The sequence below is a fragment of the Microcebus murinus genome, chromosome 5 (genome assembly GCF_040939455.1).
Source record: "Microcebus murinus isolate Inina chromosome 5, M.murinus_Inina_mat1.0, whole genome shotgun sequence".
Taxonomy (NCBI): domain Eukaryota; kingdom Metazoa; phylum Chordata; class Mammalia; order Primates; family Cheirogaleidae; genus Microcebus; species Microcebus murinus.
The window spans coordinates 93,197,962-93,219,947 of NC_134108.1; the positions used below are offsets into that span (position 1 = coordinate 93,197,962).

General features: G+C 45.3%; 1 protein-coding gene and 1 non-coding gene across 2 annotated transcripts; one reads left to right on the forward strand and one right to left on the reverse strand.

The window, feature by feature from the left end:
- The first annotated feature begins 332 nt into the window (after positions 1-332).
- Positions 333-9,641, forward strand: LOC105869169 (glutathione S-transferase A1-like). Its single transcript, XM_020287139.2, has 7 exons — positions 333-502; positions 2,742-2,847; positions 4,138-4,189; positions 5,050-5,182; positions 7,283-7,424; positions 8,514-8,645; positions 9,380-9,641. The coding sequence occupies exons 1-7, from the start codon at positions 348-350 to the stop codon at positions 9,500-9,502; spliced, it is 843 nt and encodes a 280-aa protein (XP_020142728.2). The 5' UTR covers positions 333-347; the 3' UTR covers positions 9,503-9,641.
- On the reverse strand, positions 2,607-2,713 carry LOC142871219 (U6 spliceosomal RNA). Its single transcript, XR_012919481.1, has one exon. It is a non-coding gene; the product is annotated as a U6 spliceosomal RNA (small nuclear RNA).
- Positions 9,642-21,986: the final 12,345 nt, after the last annotated feature.

Genomic DNA, 21,986 nt, shown 5'->3' on the forward strand with positions numbered 1-21,986 from the left:
TGAGTGCCATGGTGTCAGCCTAGCTCACAGCAACCTCAAACTCCTAGGCTCAAGCAATATTGCTGCCTCAGCCTTCCGAGTAGCTGGGACTACAGGCATGTGGCACCATGCCCAGCTAATTTTTTTTTCCATGTATATATTAGTTGGCCAATTAATTTTTTTCTATTTATAGTAGAGACAGGGTCTCCCTCTTGCTCAGGCTGGTTTCGAACTCCTGACCTCAAGTAATCCGCCTGCCTTGGCCTCCCAGAGTGCTAGAATTGCAGGCGTGAGCCACCTCGCCCAGCCTGCATTTCTGGATAGCCTTGCAATGAAACATTGTTGACTGTCTTGCTTTCTAGTCCAGCATGGAACTCTGGAGCCTTCTATGGGGTGGGGGTGGCTGTTCCCTGTTGGGCCCGCCCAGCTCAGCAGGCAGGAGTGTCCCAGCATTTAAGCAGCTGGCACAGCCCAGGAGCTGGCCTGCAGGAGCTGAGCAGAGACGCAGCCAGGACTTTGTCAGGTTAGTACTGACCTTAAGAACCTTCCTAAATGGTCTCGTGTCTGCTTCACCAGGAGAGCATGTTTAAACGTGTTACTCTGTGTGTGCACTTTACTTTCTTACTGTGCCTTCTTAGTGTGCTCAGGAGCCAGTTCAGGCATTGTTTAGTCGTTCCTGAAGGCCATGGCTTTAAACAAAAATAAGACTCGGGAACTTAGAGGACAAGGGCAGTGACTTGGATGGTGTGAGAAAAGTGAGAGTGACAACAGCACGGGCAATCTGGAAATGCCGCCATGCCAGCGTCAGCAGCGTGTCGGGGCTTCCACATGATCTGTCACACGGTTGGAGGCGTCGGTATGATTCATACAGGAGCCAACACGCGGCTACACCGGATGTACATTTGGCAGCGTCACCCATTTGGGGTCCCACTTGAGCAATGTAAGGGGAATGTACCCAGGTGGTTGCCTGCCTCTGCTGGCTCTAACCCACCCCTCCAGGTGGGAGACCAAACACCAGTGCCTGCCGATTAGGATCTAATTTGCACGTCCATAGCTGTTTCACATGCGTTAGCTTATTGCTCGTGAGTTACTTTGTGATTGGAAACCAAGTTGTGTGTATTTCCACTTTGTCTCCTTCTCCTTTGTCAACCCTTCTCCTATTCCTCCTCCTCCTCTTCCTTGTTCAGGGTTTCTGGAACCAAAGGCAGAGCAGGGTTTAGTCTCAACATGACAAGTGAATCTAAAAGTTTATAACTTTCAGGTTAGTATGACACGTGGATGTGGACCTGCATCTTAGACAAACATAATAATGTCCTTCTCTTGAGCTGTCATGTTTTCAGTCCAACAGAGCATTTGTAAATTCCTTCCATTTGCCAAGTTAAATATTTCCTTGGGCTACTCTGGCAAAACACTCTTTTCTTTTTTTTTTTTTTTTTGTATAGTCAATATCAATATGATTCTACTATGTAGGAGAGTGCTATTGCTTTAGTAATTCTGTTTAAAAAGGAGGGTGGTGGATTTAATAATTAGGACTGATTGTTTTATTTCTATGTCCTTTAAACACTCTATACTAGTGTATTCCAAAATAGTGTGCTGTATGAGGGAAAAGCTAAAAGCAGAAAAAGAGAAGGCGTGCTCTTGAGTTACCTATCTGTGTCAGAGCCTATGAAGTGTGGACTGAACTTTGAGCGCTGTCCGATGTCCATTACATAAAGATAATAGCAACGTCTCTACTTCCTGAGAGCCTGGTGGGTGCGAGGGTGGGGAGGAGGGATGGGGAGGGGAGAGTGAAAATGCTACCTTCTACAGGCTGTGAAAATTCCATAGTAAGACATAACGGAAGCTAGTGTGAACGTCAGAAGACAGAATTCTACACACGATATAAGAGAAGCTCCAAGAGTTTGGTGTCAGATAAAAACGGCACTAGGTTTACCACGTAACATAATCTCTATAGATATTAATAACCTGAACTGTAAACTTAGAATAATAACAGGCTATATATCAAGTAACTTTTATGAAACATAAATGTGGATAAAAATGAGAAATTGCATGTTATGTCAGACACTAAACCAATGTTACATCCTTTCCTTATAATATACAATTAATGCAGCAAATACCATTTACTAGACTGTAAAATAAAACTCTCCCAGAAGTGGAAAAATATAGACATCCAACAGAAAAGAAATGAACACCTTTCTCTGTAGAGGAAATTTAGGTTTTGGCTACAGTCAGGACAAGACTAAGCCCTGGTTCTGCTCGTGAACGAGCACAGTGTAGCAGCCGAAGAGCTGAAGACTGACTCTGCTCCCTCTTGGTCCACCCTGTCAGTGATGTCCTCTGGTTCCAAGGTCCCTCCCAGGCTCCCAGGGCCTTCCCCTGTGTGGGATCCAGGCTGCCCTCTTCAGCTTCTCAAACTAAGGACAAATGGCAACGTGAGACTGGTCTGCAGCATTTTCACGATGTTGGGTACTAATGGTTGACAGTTTGGGCTTTGGAAAATCTTCCTTGGACTCTTCCAACTCTACCATGAGAAAGGCAGATACCCCTTCTATATTGTTGGTGCCATTCAACCATATACCCTAACACACAATTTGCTTCTGTGGACACCTTCATTCACTTATTTATTTTAAAATATGAAACGCTTCACGAATTTGCGTGTTATCCTTGCTCGGGAGCCATGCTAATCTTCTCTGTAGCGTTCCGATTTTAGCATATGTTTTGATGAAGTGAGCACTCATTCACTTATTTATTCATGCTTATAGAAACCAAGAGACTGCTATCATGGCGGGGAAGCCCAAGCTTCACTACTTCAATGTCCGGGGCAGAATGGAGTCCATCCGGTGGCTCTTGGCTGCAGCTGGAGTAGAGGTAGGTTGGGACTTCAGACATATCTAAAATGAACTGTATGAAAATCCTTTTCTAAGTCAGGACACTTCCATACAAGATGATCTGTGCATAGTTTTACCTTCGGTCAAAATATCCCCAGTTACTAAGAAAAAAATGGACTAATTTGACCAAATTAAAAGGAAAAAGATCTGTCCACCAAAGAGCACATAGACAGTCAAAAGATATTTTCAAAAGAACCAAAAGAAACATCAATTAACCGTATGTGTGGACCTTATTTGGGTTTGGATTTAAACAAAGTAAAAAATTGTAATTTATGACATTTTAAACCACAATTGGAAACCTGAATCTCTGGTGTTAAAGAATTATTGTTAATTTTTAGTGTAAATGTGTGTGAGTTCCGGGCTGTGTCAGAGCCGTGGGCAGGGCGAGTGCAGCACAGCAGGTGCAGGGACGAGGCTGCGAGCACCCAGGCTCCCTCCTCTCCACCCCTGCTGCACTGAGGGACTGGGGGGCAGGGCTGACTGAGGCCCCCGCTCAGTGCTCTGGGTTCCCGGTGCCCAGAGACTGACGGTTGCCATCCAGTCCCTCAGGCTCTCCAGCAACGTCACACCGGCCACCCCCCTCCCAACCCCTGCCCTGACCCCCGCCACCCCTCTGTCTGTCTGGAACGGGACGCTTTGTTAATTGCTGGCGCTCACACCCCTCCTCACTTAGACGCCTCTGTCCTGTATCTGCACCTACCTCATGACCCTGTGCCATCACAGACCACGGCAATCCCTGCTGCAGTGAGCACGTTAGGAACCCCCAATTTCCTGAACTTTAGATGACTGAGAACCTCTTTTAAACTATGCAATGGTAAAGAATGACTTAAATTATAGCAAACACCCCTTGGTGCCAGAATCTTGGTCACAGCACACCCCAGGCCAGGGACACCCGGGTTCTGTTCTGATCTCTCTTGGAGTCACAAGATTCTCTGAGATATGGCAGCACCATAACTAGAACTTCCCAGTCCCTTCCCTCCAGTGACTCACCCTCTCAAATCATGACCACACCATGAACACTGTGGGGTCCGGGGGGAGGGGAGGGGGGCTGCTGTGAAGAGTGAGCCTCTCTGTGCTCCCCCCTGTACCCCTTTCTCCATGGCTCTCACCTGCATTTCCAGATGCTCCTGGCTAGACTAATGTGTGTCCCTGCAAGTCTCAGGAATCTTCCCTGCTCCAGGTTGTGTTCTGGACAGGGGCCATTCGAGTGTAACAGTCTGTAGCGCTGTGGGACGAACTAACGAGAACCCGTTTACTGTTTTGCTTCCAGTTTGAAGAGCAATTTATAACATGTCCAGAAGATTGGGATAAGTTAAAAAATGGTAAGAACAAGTATCTAAATGCCGCTGTGAGGGTAACTAGTAGAAAGCATGCCACAAAGTCTTAACACCAGGCAATGCCTGTGAGTGTGTGTTGGGGATTGAACTTGGAGATGGTGTAGAGGGAGAAACGTGGTTAAAATCGAAGGAGTATGTCTCCTCGAGTGGGTTGGCAACTCTCTCATGGTTGAAAAGGGCCAGACCTCTCAGTATTGGCTAAAGGAACCGTCCCTAGCGCCCTGAGAATGCCCTCACCCTGCTTGCTCGTGCTCTCTGCACCGTGATCGAGCTGTGATAGCTCGGGGTCCGTCACAGCACCCCCCAGGCAAGGACACGCAAGGACACGCATTGGGCCATAGCAGTAGATACAGGCCCATCCTGAACTGAGTTCTTTACTGTTCCCAGTCTGACAAGGTGATATCCTGGCAATATTATAGGCTTCAAAGAACTAAGACTGGGACGTGTACCTAGAAACTTCTCTCAGAAACTACCTTAAATGTTGTGAAAACCAGGAGACTTACGTTGGGAACTTCCCATTTTAAATGACATACACTTGGCCACCCTGTGGCTGCCTCTCCCAACTTCTTTCTGAAATATCCATGAAGATACATAAACACAAAAACTATGAGAGATCTACCATTTACCCAGATTGTAAATAAAAAGGCTGAAAATGAATAGAAAGATGGGTAAGAACTAGTCCTACAGGAAGGTAAAAACAAAATGCTATTTTAGATCAAAGGTTACCAGGCATTAATTTTTGGTTTTACATTTTATCTTCATTCATTTCACCAATTATTATTTAATCTTGAAAGAGCAGGACCCATAGTCCTCTCCCTCTTCTTTGCGTTTCCTTTCTTTCAAAGACGGGCGGCTGATGTTCGGGCAAGTGCCAATGGTGGAGATCGATGGGATGGATCTGGTGCAGACGAGAGCCATCCTCAACTACATCGCCAGCAAGCACAACCTCTACGGGAAGGACTTAAAGGAGAGAGCCGTGTAGGTACATTTTCTGTCCTCACACCAGCGGATAACCCGGGAGGGCTTGAGGTCCTGCCTCACCCTGCAGGGGTGAGGACAGCAGCAGGCTGGGCCTTGGGCACGTGCGCTGAGGTCCAGGGTGGCAGAGTCCTGCGGACCTGAGGGAGGAGGAACATGGGAGGGTTCAGGCGAGTGTGATCATGCGAGAGGGTGCAGCCCACGGGTGTAGCGCCGTGACAGAGGCTTCCAAACACTCATGAACCATGAACTCAGGAGCATGGTGGAATCCTGATTCCAGGTGCTCAGGCCTTTAGGAGCTGCGTTCCAGCCAGCAGGTAGGGACAAGGGATGGATTGCTTGAGTGGGTGTAGACGACAGCCTGGGGAGGAAGGGTCCAAACTCACTGCATCTCAAGTTTCAGTAATCACAGGAGTGGTGACTGGTACCAAAGTCATCAACCAGTTATTGGGACTCTTCCACTTGACAAGGGTTAGTAGAGCCTCCTGCCCAATATGAGGGGTTACTTTAACATTTCAATACAAGTCTGAAGCAACCAGATATATTTCATACCTCCAGTGCTCTGGGGTCTCCTCCCTGTTGTGATGAGACTTCATAACTCAAAACATAACCTTGTTGGAACTTCTGGCAGTTCCCCCAAAAAGGTTAACAGAGTTACAATGAATCAGCAATTTCTCTACTAGGAATGTTACCCAAAGAATTGAAAATACAACCACACTGAATCTTGTACACAAAATACTAATGCAAATAACAGCAATATTCAGAAAACTAACAAAGTGGAAACAGCCCAAATATCCATCAGCAGATGAATGGAGAAACAAAGAGTGCCAAAGGCAGGCAGTGGGACATTACTTGGCCACAAGAAGGAGTGAAGTTCTGATGTACGCTCAACATGGGTGAGCTAAAAGGCAACATGTTGCATAAAAGAAACCAGACACAGAAGGCCATAAATTGTGGTATCTCTTTTGTATGAAATTTCCAGAATATTGGAATCTGTGGAGGCAGGTAGTAGAATAGTGGGCCAGGAGGGGTGTGGGGTAGGGAGAAATGAAGAACACTGGCAGTGGGTACAGATTTTCTTTTCAGGGTGATAAAAATGTTCTGGAATTAGAATGTCGTGATATTTGCAGAATTCTACGAATGTGTCAAAATCCACTGAATAGCATACTTTAAATGAGTGACAATTATAGTATGTGAACATAGGTTAATAAAGCTATTGTTTTTAAAAGTATTGTGGAAAACCCAGTTTGACAGGAAAGAAGAGAAGGTCTCCTGCCGTCCACACTGGCTGTGACTGTGGGCAGCATCGCACCAGGGAAGGGGTCTTTACGCTGGGTGGGGAGAGATGCAAACGCGGCCAGAGCAGGGCCGCAGCGCTTAGAGGGGCCGTGGGAGCGTGTTCATGGAGACGGGTGGAAGAACTGCTGATATTGGGCACAGACAGGTGGCTGGGAGGAGCAGAATGGGGAGAGAGGAAGAGGATCATGGCCGGGATGGGTGTGCCAGGGTCTCTGTTGAGGCTACTGAGGCAGCAGGTCTTTGGCCACCTGAGTCACACTAAGTTGATCACAGAACAGACAACAATAGAGATGTCAAATTGAGTGTAGTATCAGTGGTTACTTGGCAGGGAAGCCGTCATTTTATCTCATGACTATGACTTGGGACAGGTCACAGACGCTCCTTGAACCTGTGTTTGATCACATGTATGACAAGAATGTTGGAAACACATCTACCCCGATACGGTGTTTTATGTAATAAATTTTTATATAGGTAAAATCACATCAAATTGACTGTCATATAAAAAGTACCCATTGAAGGATTACTACTTGATGTTCTAGTCTCATACATTTTTATTTGTTTTTTATTTTTTTAATTAAAAAAAATTTTTTTTTTACTTTTTTTTGTTATTTTTTTTTATTTCGGCATATTATGGGGGTACAGATTTTAAGGTTACAAAAATTAAAAAATTTTTAAATTTTTTTCGATTTTTTTTCTTTTTCCTAGATGTAAGAAGGTATTCTGTAATATAGTCTCATACATTTTTAAACTATAAAATCTAAGGCAGGAGGTAGTTGACGGTGAGGCTGTTTTGTCTTGCAGGATTGACATGTATATAGAAGGTATGGCAGATTTGAATGAAATGATCATTATTTTCCCCATGCATCCACCTGGGGAAAAAGATGCCAAGCTTGCCTTGATCAAAGAGAAAACAACAAATCGCTATTTCCCTGCCTTTGAAAAAGTAAGTGTTCAGCATTTCATGGCCCTGAGTTTAGGAGGCAATAGAAAACTAGTGGCTGGGCATTGGTGAGGCAGTGACCTGCCCTTTCAATGAGACTTCCTGAACCCCAGTGCAGCTCCGTGACTCTCAAGGCATTTTATGAAATAGACTGGGAAGAATTGTACCACTTATAACAAATTATAATTTTCTAGCAAATATGAATGAACTAGACCCAAATATAGAATTCTCTATTCCACAGAATTTCATAGTCCCTGAATAAAATGTGGGCTGTATAGGCTCTGAGCCACACTAGAGACTGGGCTATAGCCTACAGAACACTCTGGGCTTTGATTCAAGAAGAGCGTGGGGAAGGCAATCATCAGAAACTATTCTGGCACCATGTGGCAAAAGATATGCAACCGGCTGCCCATCAGGAGGATATTGCCGTGTTTCAGAGATGCAAGAGAAATATCTAAGCAGGGATGATGGCTCTGGAGTGGAAATGAAGATTTTTTTAATGCATATCGATGTCAGTTGCAGACATCAGCGCAGTTCACCCCTAGACACTGCACCTTGCAGAATATACAGCAGCTTAAGTTAGGAGTCAGAGCCAATGGTGCAAGATGATGCATTCAAGGTCACCCAGGTTTCCTTCAGATCCCAGCATATAGACCAGGAAATGAGGAGGGAAGGAGGAGAGGTGTCCTCCTGGGTGGAGGGCTGTCCAGGGACACTGCAGAGAGAGAGACGGCAGAGAGCAGAGCCACGTCCTGGAAGGTCGGGGCTGCTGTAGGGCGCGGGGCACACAGAACATGCCGCAGCCGGTGCTGAGACCCGGGCACACGTGGGAGATGCCAGCGAGGGCGGGAGGGGTGAACTCTGCAGGGCTGTGGGAACGAGCAGAGGACACGGGAGCCGAGGAGGGGAGCAGGGAGCAGAGCCCGCTTCTCATTCTCGCTTATGGACCAGGGACCATGGAGAAAGGTCTGGGTCTCACGCCTGCCAGTGAGGACGCAGAGGTGGGAGGGTCAGGCTGGAGAGGCTTGGGGACAAGCAGGTGCCCAGCCTGACCATGCGTGTGTCCCTGACCTGATGCCTCCAACCCCCCAGGTGTTAAAGAGCCACGGACAAGACTACCTGGTTGGCAACAGGCTGAGCCGGGCTGACATTCACCTGGTTGAACTTATCTACCACGTGGAAGAGCTTCTCCCCGGCGTCACCGCCAGCTTCCCTCTGCTGAAGGTGATCAGTGTCACTGTCTCGCAGCCCCCAGAGAGGCAGCCCCACAGCTCCCATGAGGGAACGTGGTATTGGGGCCCTTGGACTGGTGACATTCAGACCCCGGCCACCTCCAGGCTGGTACTGCCCCCAGGTCTCCAAAATGAGCTTCCAGACCCTGGTTCTGAGGCATGAAAAGATGCTTGCTATGGCATGGAAATTTCAGGGGGTGCCACCCCAATAAGAATATTTTACCTTTTGCAATGGAAAGGACCCAGAACCCAGCATCTCCCCGACTCCCATTCCATTGCAGTCTCTGTGCCCGATTTCTCTGGGAGTCCCTTCATCCCAGGGGTGCCCCTGTCGTCCCACACTGAGTCTGTCTGAGCAGGTCTCTTTCCATCTGGTTTCCTTCCCTGGGCTCCGTCTCCTGCCATGGGACCTTGTGTTCCTCTCTGCCCAGGCCTCCCCTGAACACTCCTGCCCACCCCCGTCTCCACCTCTCAGTGGGAAAATTGCTCTGACTGGCCCCAGGGTTTGCCTTCATTATCTTGTGTCTTCATTCCCACCTCAGTTTTCCCATATCTTCATTTCTCCTCGTATTTTCATTTCTCTGGTGTGTGTTCCCAGCCGCCACAATGGTGCTGAAGGAGGGGACGTGGTCTGTGTGTAGAGTGGCAGGGCTCGATTTCCTGGGTTGTCTGATAATTGCTTTGGTCTTTGGGCTGCACTCTGAGCCTGTGATCTGTGCATTGCAGGCCCTGAAAACCAGAATCAGCAACCTCCCGAATGTGAAGAAGTTTCTGCAGCCTGGCAGCCAGAGGAAGCCTCCCATAACTGCAGAAGCTTTAGAAAAAGCAAGGAAGGTTTTCAAGTTTTAAAAAAGCAGGCAGGGAGGAGAAGCCCGTGTAAGACCAATAATCTCTTTGCACCAACAAAGTGCTGAGGGTGGCTATTGTGAAGCCAATAAACTTTTTCAAATTATGTACTCATCAAATAAAAATAACTCTTATGCACAAACTTAGTTAAAATTCATTCTTTTTCATTAGGATCTGATATGAAATCAGATTTCCAATGTGTTCCTGACCTGCCTCTTTCTTGGAATTAAAACCTTGGTGCAAAAGGAAAATGTAGATTATGTGGTTTGTTTGAGTTTTCCAGAAATTGTGCTGTGCCATTTGTCATGTAGACTGTCAAAAAAGTCAAGTGCAGAAATTTACATCTGACAGTTTCAGGCATGCAGTGGAAAAGAGTCACCATTCTGGCCATCAGCATAGCAAAGTTTTCTTCTTATCTTGGAGAGTCGTGTTATTTCTGATAACAAAAGGTTCTCTCTTATGCATTTTCAAACAGCTGTTATGGCTGTGGACTCTTCAGTGCTCCAGGAGGGGAACACGACAGAGAACACAACAGACCCGCCCTCTGCTCCCAGGCCCCCCTGCTGTCCCTGACCTGCAGGTGCACAGGGCACACCCTCACTGTGCTCTCTAGCCCCGCGTGGGGCCCCGGACATGAGCGTCCCTCTCAGTTCTCTCGGTGCCGCTCAGGCCTGGGCTTCCCAGATGCGGACTAGACATGTGAATTACATACAAATCAATACAGTGAAATCATACTTTCCCTGCTTGTCACCATGCCAGAGTGCTTGAGTTAGGAGCCAGTTCTAGCTTCAGGCCCATGCTGGGCCCTCAATGCTGGTGTCCCCGGGGCGTCTGTGCTGTGCACACTGAGCTCTCCTGCTCTCAGGGGGAGCCCCCCACAGTGAGAGGGGGTGAAGGGCAGACAGACTCATGGGGCTCCCTGACTGCTGCTTCCCTTCCCTGTAGTCTCTTCTCCACTGACAACCAGAGTTATTTTTCTAAAATACAATCTAAGCATCACCACCTTTCTGAAATTCTCCAGTGAGTCCCCATTGCAGGCAGAATGGGTCCTGTCCCCCTCCTCACCCCCTGGTCTCCAGCCATCACCCCCAGAGCGTGGCAGGGCTTCTTGCTTTCCTGCCTGGGCACATTTGCCAGCCCTGCCTGACAAGCTCCTTCCCACCTGGCCACACTTCCCTCCCTACCTTGTGGCCTCTCCTCTGCCCTCCACAGAGCTCTAGAAGCCTCTGTCGACACTCGGGGCCACTGTGTCCGCTCCTGTCCTGTGAGCTCCAGCGGTGGGGCATGGCCTGCTGGGTCCCCAGGGCTGCATCACCAATGATGTGACACCTGCCCAGCTCCATGTGCACCTCCAGGACCTTGGACCCCAGTGTGGGCTTGGAGAGCTCACAATCCCCCGCACACTTGGTGTGACTTCTTTTCTACAAAGCACATTTATTCACTTCACTCAAATGCTATGTACGGACCTTGCTTGGATGCCGAGGAAAATAAACCTACTGCAAAGAAACCTGCATGGTGGATTAGAATGCTGAATATTTGATGAAATTAAGGAATTATGCAATTACAATATCATAAGAGAAAATAGTGTGATTATGTTTACAAAAGAAATGCTTACTTTCCAGAGGTAAATACATATTATTTATAGACAAGGTGCTCTGGGGGCTGGATTTTGCTTCAAAATAATCCCTTGGGCCCGAGTATGGTGGTTCACACCTGTAATCCTAGCACTCTGGGAGGCGGAGGCGGGCAGATTCCTCAAGATCAGGAGTTCGAAACCAGCCTGAGCAAGACCCTGTCTCTACTATAAATAGAAAGAAATTAATTGACCAACTAAAAATATATATACAAAAAATTAGCCGGGCATGGTGGCGAATGCCTGTAGTCCCAGCTACTCGGGAGGCTGAGGCAGGAGGATCGCTTGAGCCCAGGAGTTTGAGGTTGTTGTGAGCTAGGCTGACGCCATGGCACTCACTCTAGCCTGGGCAACAGAGAGAGACTGTCTCAAAAAAAAAAAAAAAAAAAAAAAATCTTCCTACAGTGCCTTACCCCCTCCAGTCTAGGCCACTAGAAAAATACTTCAATATGTGTCCTTAGAACAAGAAACAGTCTGTTCTATACTCACATCAATTCCTTCTTTGTGTGCTTGTGCGACAGCTCAAGAGTTTCTATTCAGCTTCTTTTGGATACACTGTGTTAAGTAATAAACAGAGAAATTATCTTTAAAAAAAAGATATTTATTTGACAGTGAAGTATTGTGTTGAGACCATGTCTGCAGTAGTAAACTGCATGTGCATTTATAGAAGTAAAGGAAGACAGAGATTTTCAAAGGCAAATAATGAGGAGGATTATGTAGTTGTGTTGAAATACTTATCCTTTGCTACAGGGATCAATGTCAAGAGTGATGTCAGTGCTTGTTTGGACAGGTAGCTGCTGGGCCGGTGCCCTTGCAGACCTATCTTTGGATAAGGTTGCAAAGGCCTTTGTGCAACCTTGTGGCTTTTATAGTTTGTTTTGTTATCAGACATGCAAGCATGAGGACCCTGTTTTCACGGTCTTTCCTGATTCTGTTTGTCAGGGTTTTCTTATCATTAGTGACTCTGTTTTGATTCTTTTTGTGTGTGTGTGTGAGACAGAATCTCACTTTGTTGCCCAGGCTAGAGTGAGTGCCATGGTGTCAGCCTAGCTCACAGCAACCTCAAACTCCTGGGCTCAAGCAATCCTACTGCCTCAGCATCCCGAGTAGCTGGGACTACAGGCATGGGCCACCATGTCTGGCTAATTTTTTCTATATATATTAGTTGGCCAATTAATTTCTTTCTATTTATGGTAGAGACAGGGTCTCTCTCTTGCTCAGGATGGTTTCGAACTCCTGCCCTCGAGCAATCCACCTGCCTCGGCCTCCCAGAGTGCTAGGATTACAGGTGTGAGCCACCGTGCCTGGCCTCTGTTTTGATTCTGACAACCCTTAGAATCCTTATAGAATATAAGAATGAGGAATTTAGAAAACTAGGGCAGGAGAATTTAATGATGTGAGGGGAACAAAGAGATGGTAGCATTTTAGATAGTCAGAATATGTGTCCAGTGCCTGAGGAAATGTCATTTATGCTAAAGTTGCTTTTTCTATAGAAGTAGTCAGCATGCAATTAGGAATTTAAATCAAATTCACATTTAAATCAAAATCACAGACTTGGGATTCCCAAATGACCAGTAAAAAGGGCACACATCTGGACAGTTTCATGCCTCCAGCTGCTTCTCAAATCTTCATCTTCTAGTGAGAAAAGAGCTTTGAGTGCCTACCAACACAATTCTAATTTCCAATCTGATAGTAGATGTCATACGCATTAGTTCTTTCCTTTGTAAGACATACTTTGTGTTTTGTTGCCAAGTGTTGATGACATTGGCTTTTCAATATTTCTCTAAGGTTAGCATGCAGCAAAATGGGAAAATGTTTTTGTGAGCAACTGTCTGTAATTGCAGGGGAACCTGAATTGGTAGAACTGTTAGTTTTATCAAGCAAGATGACCTGTTTATGTCTTGAACAAAATTAAGAACACTAATCCCTCTCTTGTTGCCCTATTCCCAGTTCAACAAGTATTTGTTAATCTTTGCCCTTTGTTTAGTTAAACATTTGCCTAGATCCCCTGCTCTTTCCAAATTTCTGTTCCTTACTCTGTGTATGCTCAGTGGGGCAGTCCCACTCCTTTATTAATTTTGTTTAAATTGCAGAAAATTGTGTCTGGTAATCAAGATGGGTTTATCCATTATCACAGTTCGTTTGCTTAATTTTTCTATAGTATTCACTCTCAACAGGCAAATTCAAAGGAGGAAATTGTAGAAATCTCTGTGAGCACTAAGCTATCTAGCCGTGCTATTTCCTCTGTCAAGCAAGCATCAGCGATTCTGTAATGCTACTATGTATAATTCACTGTGCTAAAAGTACTACGAGACCTCTCTGCTTTCTGGGACCTCACAGTTTAGTGGTGATACAACATGTACATAAGTAATTGTAGCAAAATGAAGGTTTATTATAATAGGAATACATTGGTCTGAATGTCAGGAAAACTAGATTCTTTTTTTTTTTTTTTTAGAGACAGAGTCTCACTTTGTTGCCCAGGCTATAGTGAGTGCCGTGGCATCAGCCTAGCTCACAGCAACCTCAAACTCCTGGGCTCAAGTGATCCTCCTGCCTCAGCCTCCCGGGTAGCTGGGACTACAGGCATGCGCCACCATGCCCGGCTAATTTTTGTATGTATATTTTTAGTTGGTCAATTAATTTCTTTCTATTTTTAGTAGAGACGGGGTTTCGCTCAGGCTGGTTTTGAACGCCTGACCTTGAGCAATCCACCCGCTTTAGGCTCCCAGAGTGCTAGGATTACAGGCGTGAGCCACCACCGCATCCGGCCCAGGAAAACTAGATTCTAATTCAGTCTTTGCCACTAATTCACTAGATGACAAGTGGCATTCTGTCTTTGTGGGCTTCAACCAACCCATGCAAACCTAGATCATGTTTCTCACCATCAGCACTACGGCCTTTTTGATTGGGGTAAATCTTTGTGTGGGGAGCTGTCCTGTCTATTCTAGGATGTTTTGAGGCATCCTGGCTTCTACTTACCTGATCCTGTAGCGTCCTGCCCTCCCCCCAAATGTAACAACCCAAAGTGTCTGCAGACATTACTTAAATGTCCTTTGGGGTGGGGGAGCAAAGTGACCCCTGTGTGAGGATCACTGGGCCACATGACTTCCCAAAGCACTAAAACTCCATGTCTTGATGAAAAAACTAGACAATCATTGGAATATACTCGTATAACTGGTTTATACAATTCACGTCAACACCTAGCAGGAATGTGCAAGTCAAGATATTTGAATGTAAGAGTCAACAATGACGTGGAGTAAATATTAATATTGGGAAATGAGAAAGTTCTTATAAGAAAGAGACTGAGAGTTTCAGTGAGAGTCTCTGAACATCTAGGTGTTGGAACAGACAGGGCCTAACAGGATTTAAAGGAAAAAATATAGCACCTATGTGAGACGACATGGAAATGACCATAAAGAAAAGCAAGGTGGGCCGGGTGCGGAGGCTCGCGTCTGTAATCCTAGTACTCTGGGAGGCTGAGGCAGGAGGATTGCACAAGGTTAGGAGTTCAAAACCAGGCTGAGCAAGAGTAAGACCCTGTCTCTACTATAAATAGAAAGAAATTGATTGGCCAACTAAAAATATATCGAGAAAAGATTAGCTGGGCATGGTGGTACATGCCTGTAGTCCCAGCTACTCAGGAGGCTGAGGCAGCAGGATTGCTTGAGCCCAGGAGTTTGAGGTTGCTGTGAGCTAGGCTGATGCCTCGGCACTCACTCTAAGCCTGGGTAACATAGTGAGACTCTGTCTCAAAAAAAAAAAAAAAAAAAAAAAGAGGAAAAGAAAAGCAAGGTGCAAGATGCTACAGAGAGCAATGTCTCAACAGGGGTGTGGAGTGACCCTGATTTGCAAGGGAGGAAGGCAGACATTTGTGGGTGCAAACCCAGGGAGCCTGGACACGGAGACGCTGGCCTGGAAGTAGGAGCCACCTGGGCAGCGGTGGGGCTTTCCCGGCCTGGCAGCCTTCTCACCTTGCCATGACTTGCTCTGCTAAGAGGATCGTGATTCTGGGGTTGGAATTCCCAGGAGCCCGTTAAAGTGAAGTCACTCCTGGGCATATTCTGCTGTGTCAATTGTCCACAAACCTGTTCTTCTGATTAGATTTAAACTCCTTTAGGGCAGGGACTGAATCAGAGCACTCTGTCCAAGTCTTTTTCCTCCCAGGGATCATCACTGCCTGGTGCTCAATGAGTGTTATGTAGACGTCCAAATGAAGCATTTTAAAAGGAGGAAATACACCAAATAAGGATTTGAAGAAGTATCAACAGAATGTCTTTGTGTTCGGGTGGGAATTGCATGTTGTAGAGAGCTGCTGGCTTCCATCGAGCGTTGACAGTGAGCCCCGGAACTAGAGCTACGAGCGGTGGGTCTCCCAATCGCATCTTGGAGTCTGTATAAATGGGAAGGAAATTGTCAGGGTGCCCGGATCAGGGGTGAGCGACAGCTGAGGCCCCAAAGCCTGGTCTGAGGGGAGAAGCCCAAAGGGGGCATGCCGTGGGGACAGGAACCAGGGACCCACTGCAGTCTTTAGGCTAAGCGAGCCTGTGTTAAGGGTGTGTCAAGTGTCCCTGACCTGCCAGTTAAAATTTCCTGGTGATCTAGGTTGACCGATTGGTGAATATCATTAACCAATGACAGAAGGTTTATAAAAGAGCCATTATATGCTTGTTTTTGTTGTTGTTGTTAGAGATAGGGTCTTGGTCTGTCACCCGGGCTGGAGTGGTGCGGTGGCACAATTGTAGCTCACTACCACCTGGAACTCCTGGGTTCAAGCGATCCCCCTGCCTCAGCCTCTCAAGTAGCTAGAAACTCAGGCAGATACCACCACACCCGGCTAATGTTTTCATTTTTATTTTTTTTTTTAGAGTTGAGGTCTTGCTATGTTGCCCAGGCTGGTCTCAAATTATTGGCTTCAAGCTGTTCTCCCACTTCTATGTGATTTATTTGAAAAAAAAATCTGAAAATATATAAAATCTTACTCCTACCACAGATGAATGGGCTAATAGATATAAAGAGAGAGAGAGAGAGAGAGAGAGAGATGGAGAGAGAGAAACCCTTATGCCACCAATGTGCTCAGAGACCCACCCATCTCCCAGGAACTGGGGAGAGAGCAATTTCCCATTTGCTGAGTCTCTGTGATGAATTTTATGCACATTATCTCATTTAAATTTCTCAACACCCCTTAAAAGAAGATATTTATTTCTCTTTATTTTAGAAGAGAAAATTGAGATCAGAAATTAAAAACCTACCCAAGTTTATGTACCTTATAAGGGAGATAGGACCCAAACTGGGACTATACATAAGTCTCCCTTCTGTCTGTGCTAGAAAACAGTGTCATTGGGTCCACGCCAGAGACATAACTCCTTTAATTTGCTACTGGAATTATCAGGTTATATTCGTTTCAAAACAAGCCCACTTTCTTCTCGAGGTAAATATAGCTACACTATATTGAGGACTTTGACTTGACAACCTAAAAACCCGAGTGAATTCCTCAATTCACTCGGGTTTTTAGGTTGTCAAGACAAAGCAAAGCACATTTGTATTCATTTTTCTTGACCCTGAATTTTTCAGACCCTGGAGAGCTGCTAGCAGAAAGGAGCTCATGAATTAGCTGTCCCCCTGTGTCCCTATCCTCCAACCTGTAGTCGGCTAATGAACTCTGAAAGGGAAAATATGAAACAGGTTCTCAGGGAGAAGCACAGAGGGCACGTGGCGTCACAAGGTGGGATGGAGAAGCCCTGGACCTGCAACCAGAGAAGGAGTTCAGGCTCACCCAACACCCGCAAAGTGTGGGAGTGCGGGCAAGCTGTTTTCTCTCTCTGAACTTCACTGTGCCCGTCCTTAAACAGGAGATTAGGAGCCAGTTCCCAGGTTGCTGTAGACACACTCCCTAGATACTGCCCACGAATGAGGAGCCCGTGAGTGTGTGGTCCATGGCTAATCATTGAGTGTCTCTGGGGTTCTCTTCTGCTCATGTTAGGCCGCAGAAATGTACAGCCCGTGTGGGGGAGAGACGACCGCCTAAAAAAAGACTCAGAGTCCAGAGACTTGATGCAAAAGCATGAGGATTTATTTCCAGCGCAGCGCAGGGGCAAGCGAGCTAGGGAAGCTGCTGCGCCGACCTTTTTCTTTCCTTAGGATTTTATAGGCAGAAACCACACGCAGGTGGCTAGGGATCACAGGGTGGGGGGAAATTCCATGGGCTTTGACCTTGCACAAACATGTACCAGATGGGCTAATATGGGGAACTTCTAATCTTGGTCAATAAACTCCAAGGACTAACGGCAAGCGGTTTTCGGGGAGTTACAGAGTGGCGCCGGCGCCAGCAGGGGAGGGAATAGGGTTGAGCGAGCCAAGGGACTCCAGTGGGGGAAGGGAGTAGGGTTGAGCCAGCGGAGTTTACAGAAGCAGAACGGCGGGTTAGATTTTTCTCCACACTCACACAGCAAAGCACTGTGGTGACCTTTGCCCCAGTCTCGGCCTGGCCTTAGGAAACCTCACATTGAGAACGTACTTAATAAGGAGGTGTGTTATGATAAAATACCATGTGAGATAAAAGTTCGTTTCCCTTTGTAGCTTGATCCTCAGCGCATGGCTAAGGGAGCTCAGCGTGAGGCTCTGTGAACTCTCTCTATTTGATAATGATTAGACAAACACACCCCGAGCATTAGTGTGAGCTTTGCTCTCCCTTCCATTCTGCTGAATCATCCTACCTCTGTGTTCTGTAAGAAAGTACAAAATACAGAATTTCCAATTACTGGACAGCTAAGTGGATTAAGTACGTTTTCAAAGAATTCTTTGCTTTCTAATGGTGAGACAAAGGGGAGACTATTGAGTTCCACATTTTAAAATGCAGATATTAAAAACAATTTGATGTCTAAAATTCAAGTCACACATACTTTTCCAGAAATACATCTGCTGGTAAAGACAAGTAGACTTTTGTTCCAAACTCAACAACCACAAAATTTGCAAGAAGGACCTTAATGTCTTATAACAGAGCTGGGGGTCCAGAGAGAAAATGTCACTGTTCCTAAGTCCTGGCATTGGAACTCCTGCTGCCCGTGACTCCTGTTTGCTTCTATTCACACTCACGATACAGTCAGTTATATCTGTCCCCCAGCCATGGATTTTCATTGTCTGGTTTTCTGTTACGTTTTCCCTCCCCAGCAGCCTGTGGTAGAGCAAGGGCTGTTGAACTTCCTTGCGATGGATCTCTTACCGTTCGCAATGACCAAAGGAACCCGCACACATGCACGCATACACACACACAGCGCACAGATAACCGAAATTAAAACCTCATGCTATGTTGCTCACCCTGTCCACATGTAATGCGCTCTGATACTTTCTATTTTATTTAAAAAATTAGTGGATTTCACAATTTTCTGAAGGATTGTCATGCATATGTTACAAAGCATTGATACAGAGAAAAAGGCTCAGACTTTGGTTTTGAATAGCAGTGGGTTTGAATCTTGAGTCCTTCATTTACTTTGGGCAAATTGTTAAAAAACCTCTCAGTATACCCAACCGTAAAAGGATAAAACAGTACCAGAATTCACTTTAGGTGATTTTTATAGGATAAAATGAAGATAAACTTATGAGCATGCCCAGTGTGTGACTGCTAGTGAACAAATGTTAGCTCCCTCAATATACTGCAAAGTTAATGCGGCAACACCTCTTTTGATACGTTATAAAACAAAATGCACCCAGGACAGGTAGAATATAGAATTCCAAAAGAAGCAAGGAATTAGCATTCTCTGTCTGTGCAAAGCATTTGGATCTTTTAAGCTGCAGTTGAGGAGGACTGAGGCCTAATTTCTGCTTTGATCAAATGCAGCCTGACAGCCAGAGAGCTGATTTGCTCCCTCCTGGTCCTCCCTGCCAGTGACATCTCTGGTTCCAAGGCTGCCTCACAGGTTCTCAGGGCCGACACCTGTGTGGGTTCCGGGCCTGCCTTCTTTTCAGTCCCCGGATGGATTTTCGCATCCATCACTAACAGAAGGGTGACTGTGGACATTGTACTGAACGTATCTGAATCTTGGTTTGGTTAACAATAAAATGGAGAAGATAACCATTGAATGGGGCTGTTACAAGGACTATAGATATAACATATCAACAGGAACTAGGATTGGGCCAGTATCTTTAGGACGGTTGCCATGAATGTCAGTTGTCTGATGCCTCTCCCACTCGCTAATACCCACATGTGCATCCTTACATGCAAGTAAAGTGAAATTTATAAACTTTCACCTATACACCAGCCAAGAAACATTCATGTTCTAAACAATGGGGGTGTGAGACTGGTTTGGTGTTATTTCATGATGGTGTCTACTTAGGAATAAAACTTCTCATCAAAGAAAACTTCCTGAGACTCCTCCAAGCTCACCTGAGGACAGACACTGCACCCTTGGGTATTGTGGGTCTCGTCCAACATACTCTATGAAGTGCACTTTTGCTTCTGTGGTCTCACCCACTCAGGGTTGCAGAAACCAGGAGACTGGCAATCATGTCAGGGAAGGCCGTGGTTCACTGCTTTGACAGAAGAAGCAGATTGGAGTCCATCAGGAGGCTCTTGGTGCAGCCAAAAAAGAGGGAGGCTCTGACTTAGGTCATCAGGAGTGGGATCTAAACATTCTATACCAAAGCACTTTTCTCACCCGAGCCAGGAGACTTTCCTTACTAGATGTTCTGAAAATAGTTGTGCCTTAAAAAAAAAATCCCAGTTATTAAGAAATAGATGAATAGACACGACCAAATGAATGATTGAAATTCCTGCCCATCAATGAGTACATGTACAACCAAAAGAAACTTAAGACACTAATCACATGGTGTGAATTTTGTTTAGATTTGAAATTAGGCAAAGTTAAAAAGTAATTTATAACATTTATGCAACCATTAGACAATTAAACAATGGTTGGCATTTGATGATATTACCAAATTATTATTAAGTGTTTAGCTTGAAGACATATTTTGGCTATTTTTACATGGCTATTATGCTTTAGAGAAGAACCTTGGAGGACTTAACAAGGAAATGATAATATCTAGGATTTCCTTCAAATTATTCCAAGAAGTAGTGAGTGGATGGGCATATAGATGAAAGAATATTGGCTTGAGTTGAAAAGTATTGAAGCTAGGTGATGGATACAAGGAACATTATTATACCTTTCTGTTTCTTTTAAACATGCTAGAAATTACATAATCAAGAGCAAGTGGGTTGTAACAAATTGTCTATTAAAGATTTAGTACATTCACGCAGCAATTATTTTTTGAGCACATATTAAGAGATAAGTTCTGTGGTAGGTCCTGAGGATTCGCTTATGAAACCATAATTTGGCTGGGTGCTGTGGCTCACACCTGTAATCCTAAAACTTTGGGCAGCCCAGGTGAGAGGATTGCTTGAGGCCAGGAGCTCAAGACAAGCCTGAGTAAGAGCGAGACCCCATCTCTACAAAAGACAGAAAAATTAGCTGGGCATGGTGGCCTGTGCATGTAGTCCTGGCTGCTTGGGAGGCTGAGGCAGGAGGTTCACTTGAGCCCAGGAGTTGGAGCTTGCAGTGAGCTAGGATGACACCATTGCACTCTAGTTGGGGCAACAGAGCAAGACCCTGTTTCAAGAAATAAAAAAAATATAATAATAAATAAATAAATTGAGGTCCATTAAAATGTTAATGAGTTTATTTGAGCCTTCAAACAATTTGTGAATGGGCAGCACCAGATCACAAACAGTTCAGTGTTCCTCTGGGGAAAGGTGGCGAGAGAGGAAAATTCCGTAAGGTAAAGTTTGTGGATGCAAGACAAAGAAAATATGTTTGATTGGTTAAGGTGCAAAGTCCCTGGTTAGAGGTTACTTGGTGATTTCTGATTGCTTAATCTTAAATTTCATTTTACTCTTTACTTTGGGTTTTCATTAACTTAATAGGAACCCCAAAGCGCTGGAGCCATCTCGGCTTCATGGCCTCTCAATTAAATTAATTTTTGAAGACCAGGATGAACAAGACAGACCTGGCTCCTATCTTCAGGCAACTTACATTCTGGTGAGGATGCAGACAAGTAAATGAGTGATTAAAAGAAGGGGTGGGAACATCTAAGGAACACACAGGTATTTTACAGAGCTGAAATATCATTATTTTTCGTTATCATTGTGGGTTTTTAAAATTAAAGAAAAATACTTTTTTTGTTTTTTAGAGACAGTGTCTACTGTGTTGCCCAGACTGGTCTTGAACTCCCGGCTTCATGACATCTTCCTTCCTCAGCCTCTCCAGTAGCTGGGACAACAGGCAAGAGCCACTGTGCCTAGCTGTATTTTTTTTTTTCATGTGTGCAAATTTATGGGGTACACGTGAAATTTTATGATATGTGTGTATATAAGGCATAGTGATCAAGTCAGGGTATTTGGGGTATTTGTCACCCAGGCACAGCACCTTTTGTTGTAGTCACTTTTCTCTGCCATCAAACATTGAATTTCTTCCTTCTATCTACCTGTATGTTTGTACTCTTTAACCCACTTGTCTTCATCTGTCCCCCTCCCCACCATCCTTCTAGGTCTCTTTTATCTATCTTTCTGCTCTCTTCCTTCTTGTGAACACATTTTTTAGCTCCCACATATAAGTGGGACCATACGATATTTGTCTTTGTGTGCCTTGCTTTTTTTTTAACCTAAGATAATGACCTCCAGTTCTATCCGTGTTGCCGTGAACAATATGATTTCATTCTTTTTCCATGACTGAAGAGTATTACATTGTATATGAAATGTAATTATTAATACTTTGTGTATGAAATGCTATTGTTTCCAGTATTTCAACAGGAAATGCTGGTGGGTTTCCGGGTGTGACTCCGTGGCGTGCTGCCCCCTGAAGGTGT

What these genes read in the sequence shown, in the direction of transcription:
- LOC105869169 (XM_020287139.2), top strand. Translation starts at nt 348, where the DNA reads ATGGAACTCTGGAGCCTTCTATGGGGTGGGGGTGGCTGTTCCCTGTTG. An exon ending in TGGCTGCAGCTGGAGTAGAG is followed by an intron (nt 2,848 to 4,137) that starts GTAGGTTGGGAC and finishes TTTTGCTTCCAG; the next exon opens with TTTGAAGAGCAATTTATAAC. An exon ending in TTGGGATAAGTTAAAAAATG is followed by an intron (nt 4,190 to 5,049) that starts GTAAGAACAAGT and finishes TTTCTTTCAAAG; the next exon opens with ACGGGCGGCTGATGTTCGGG.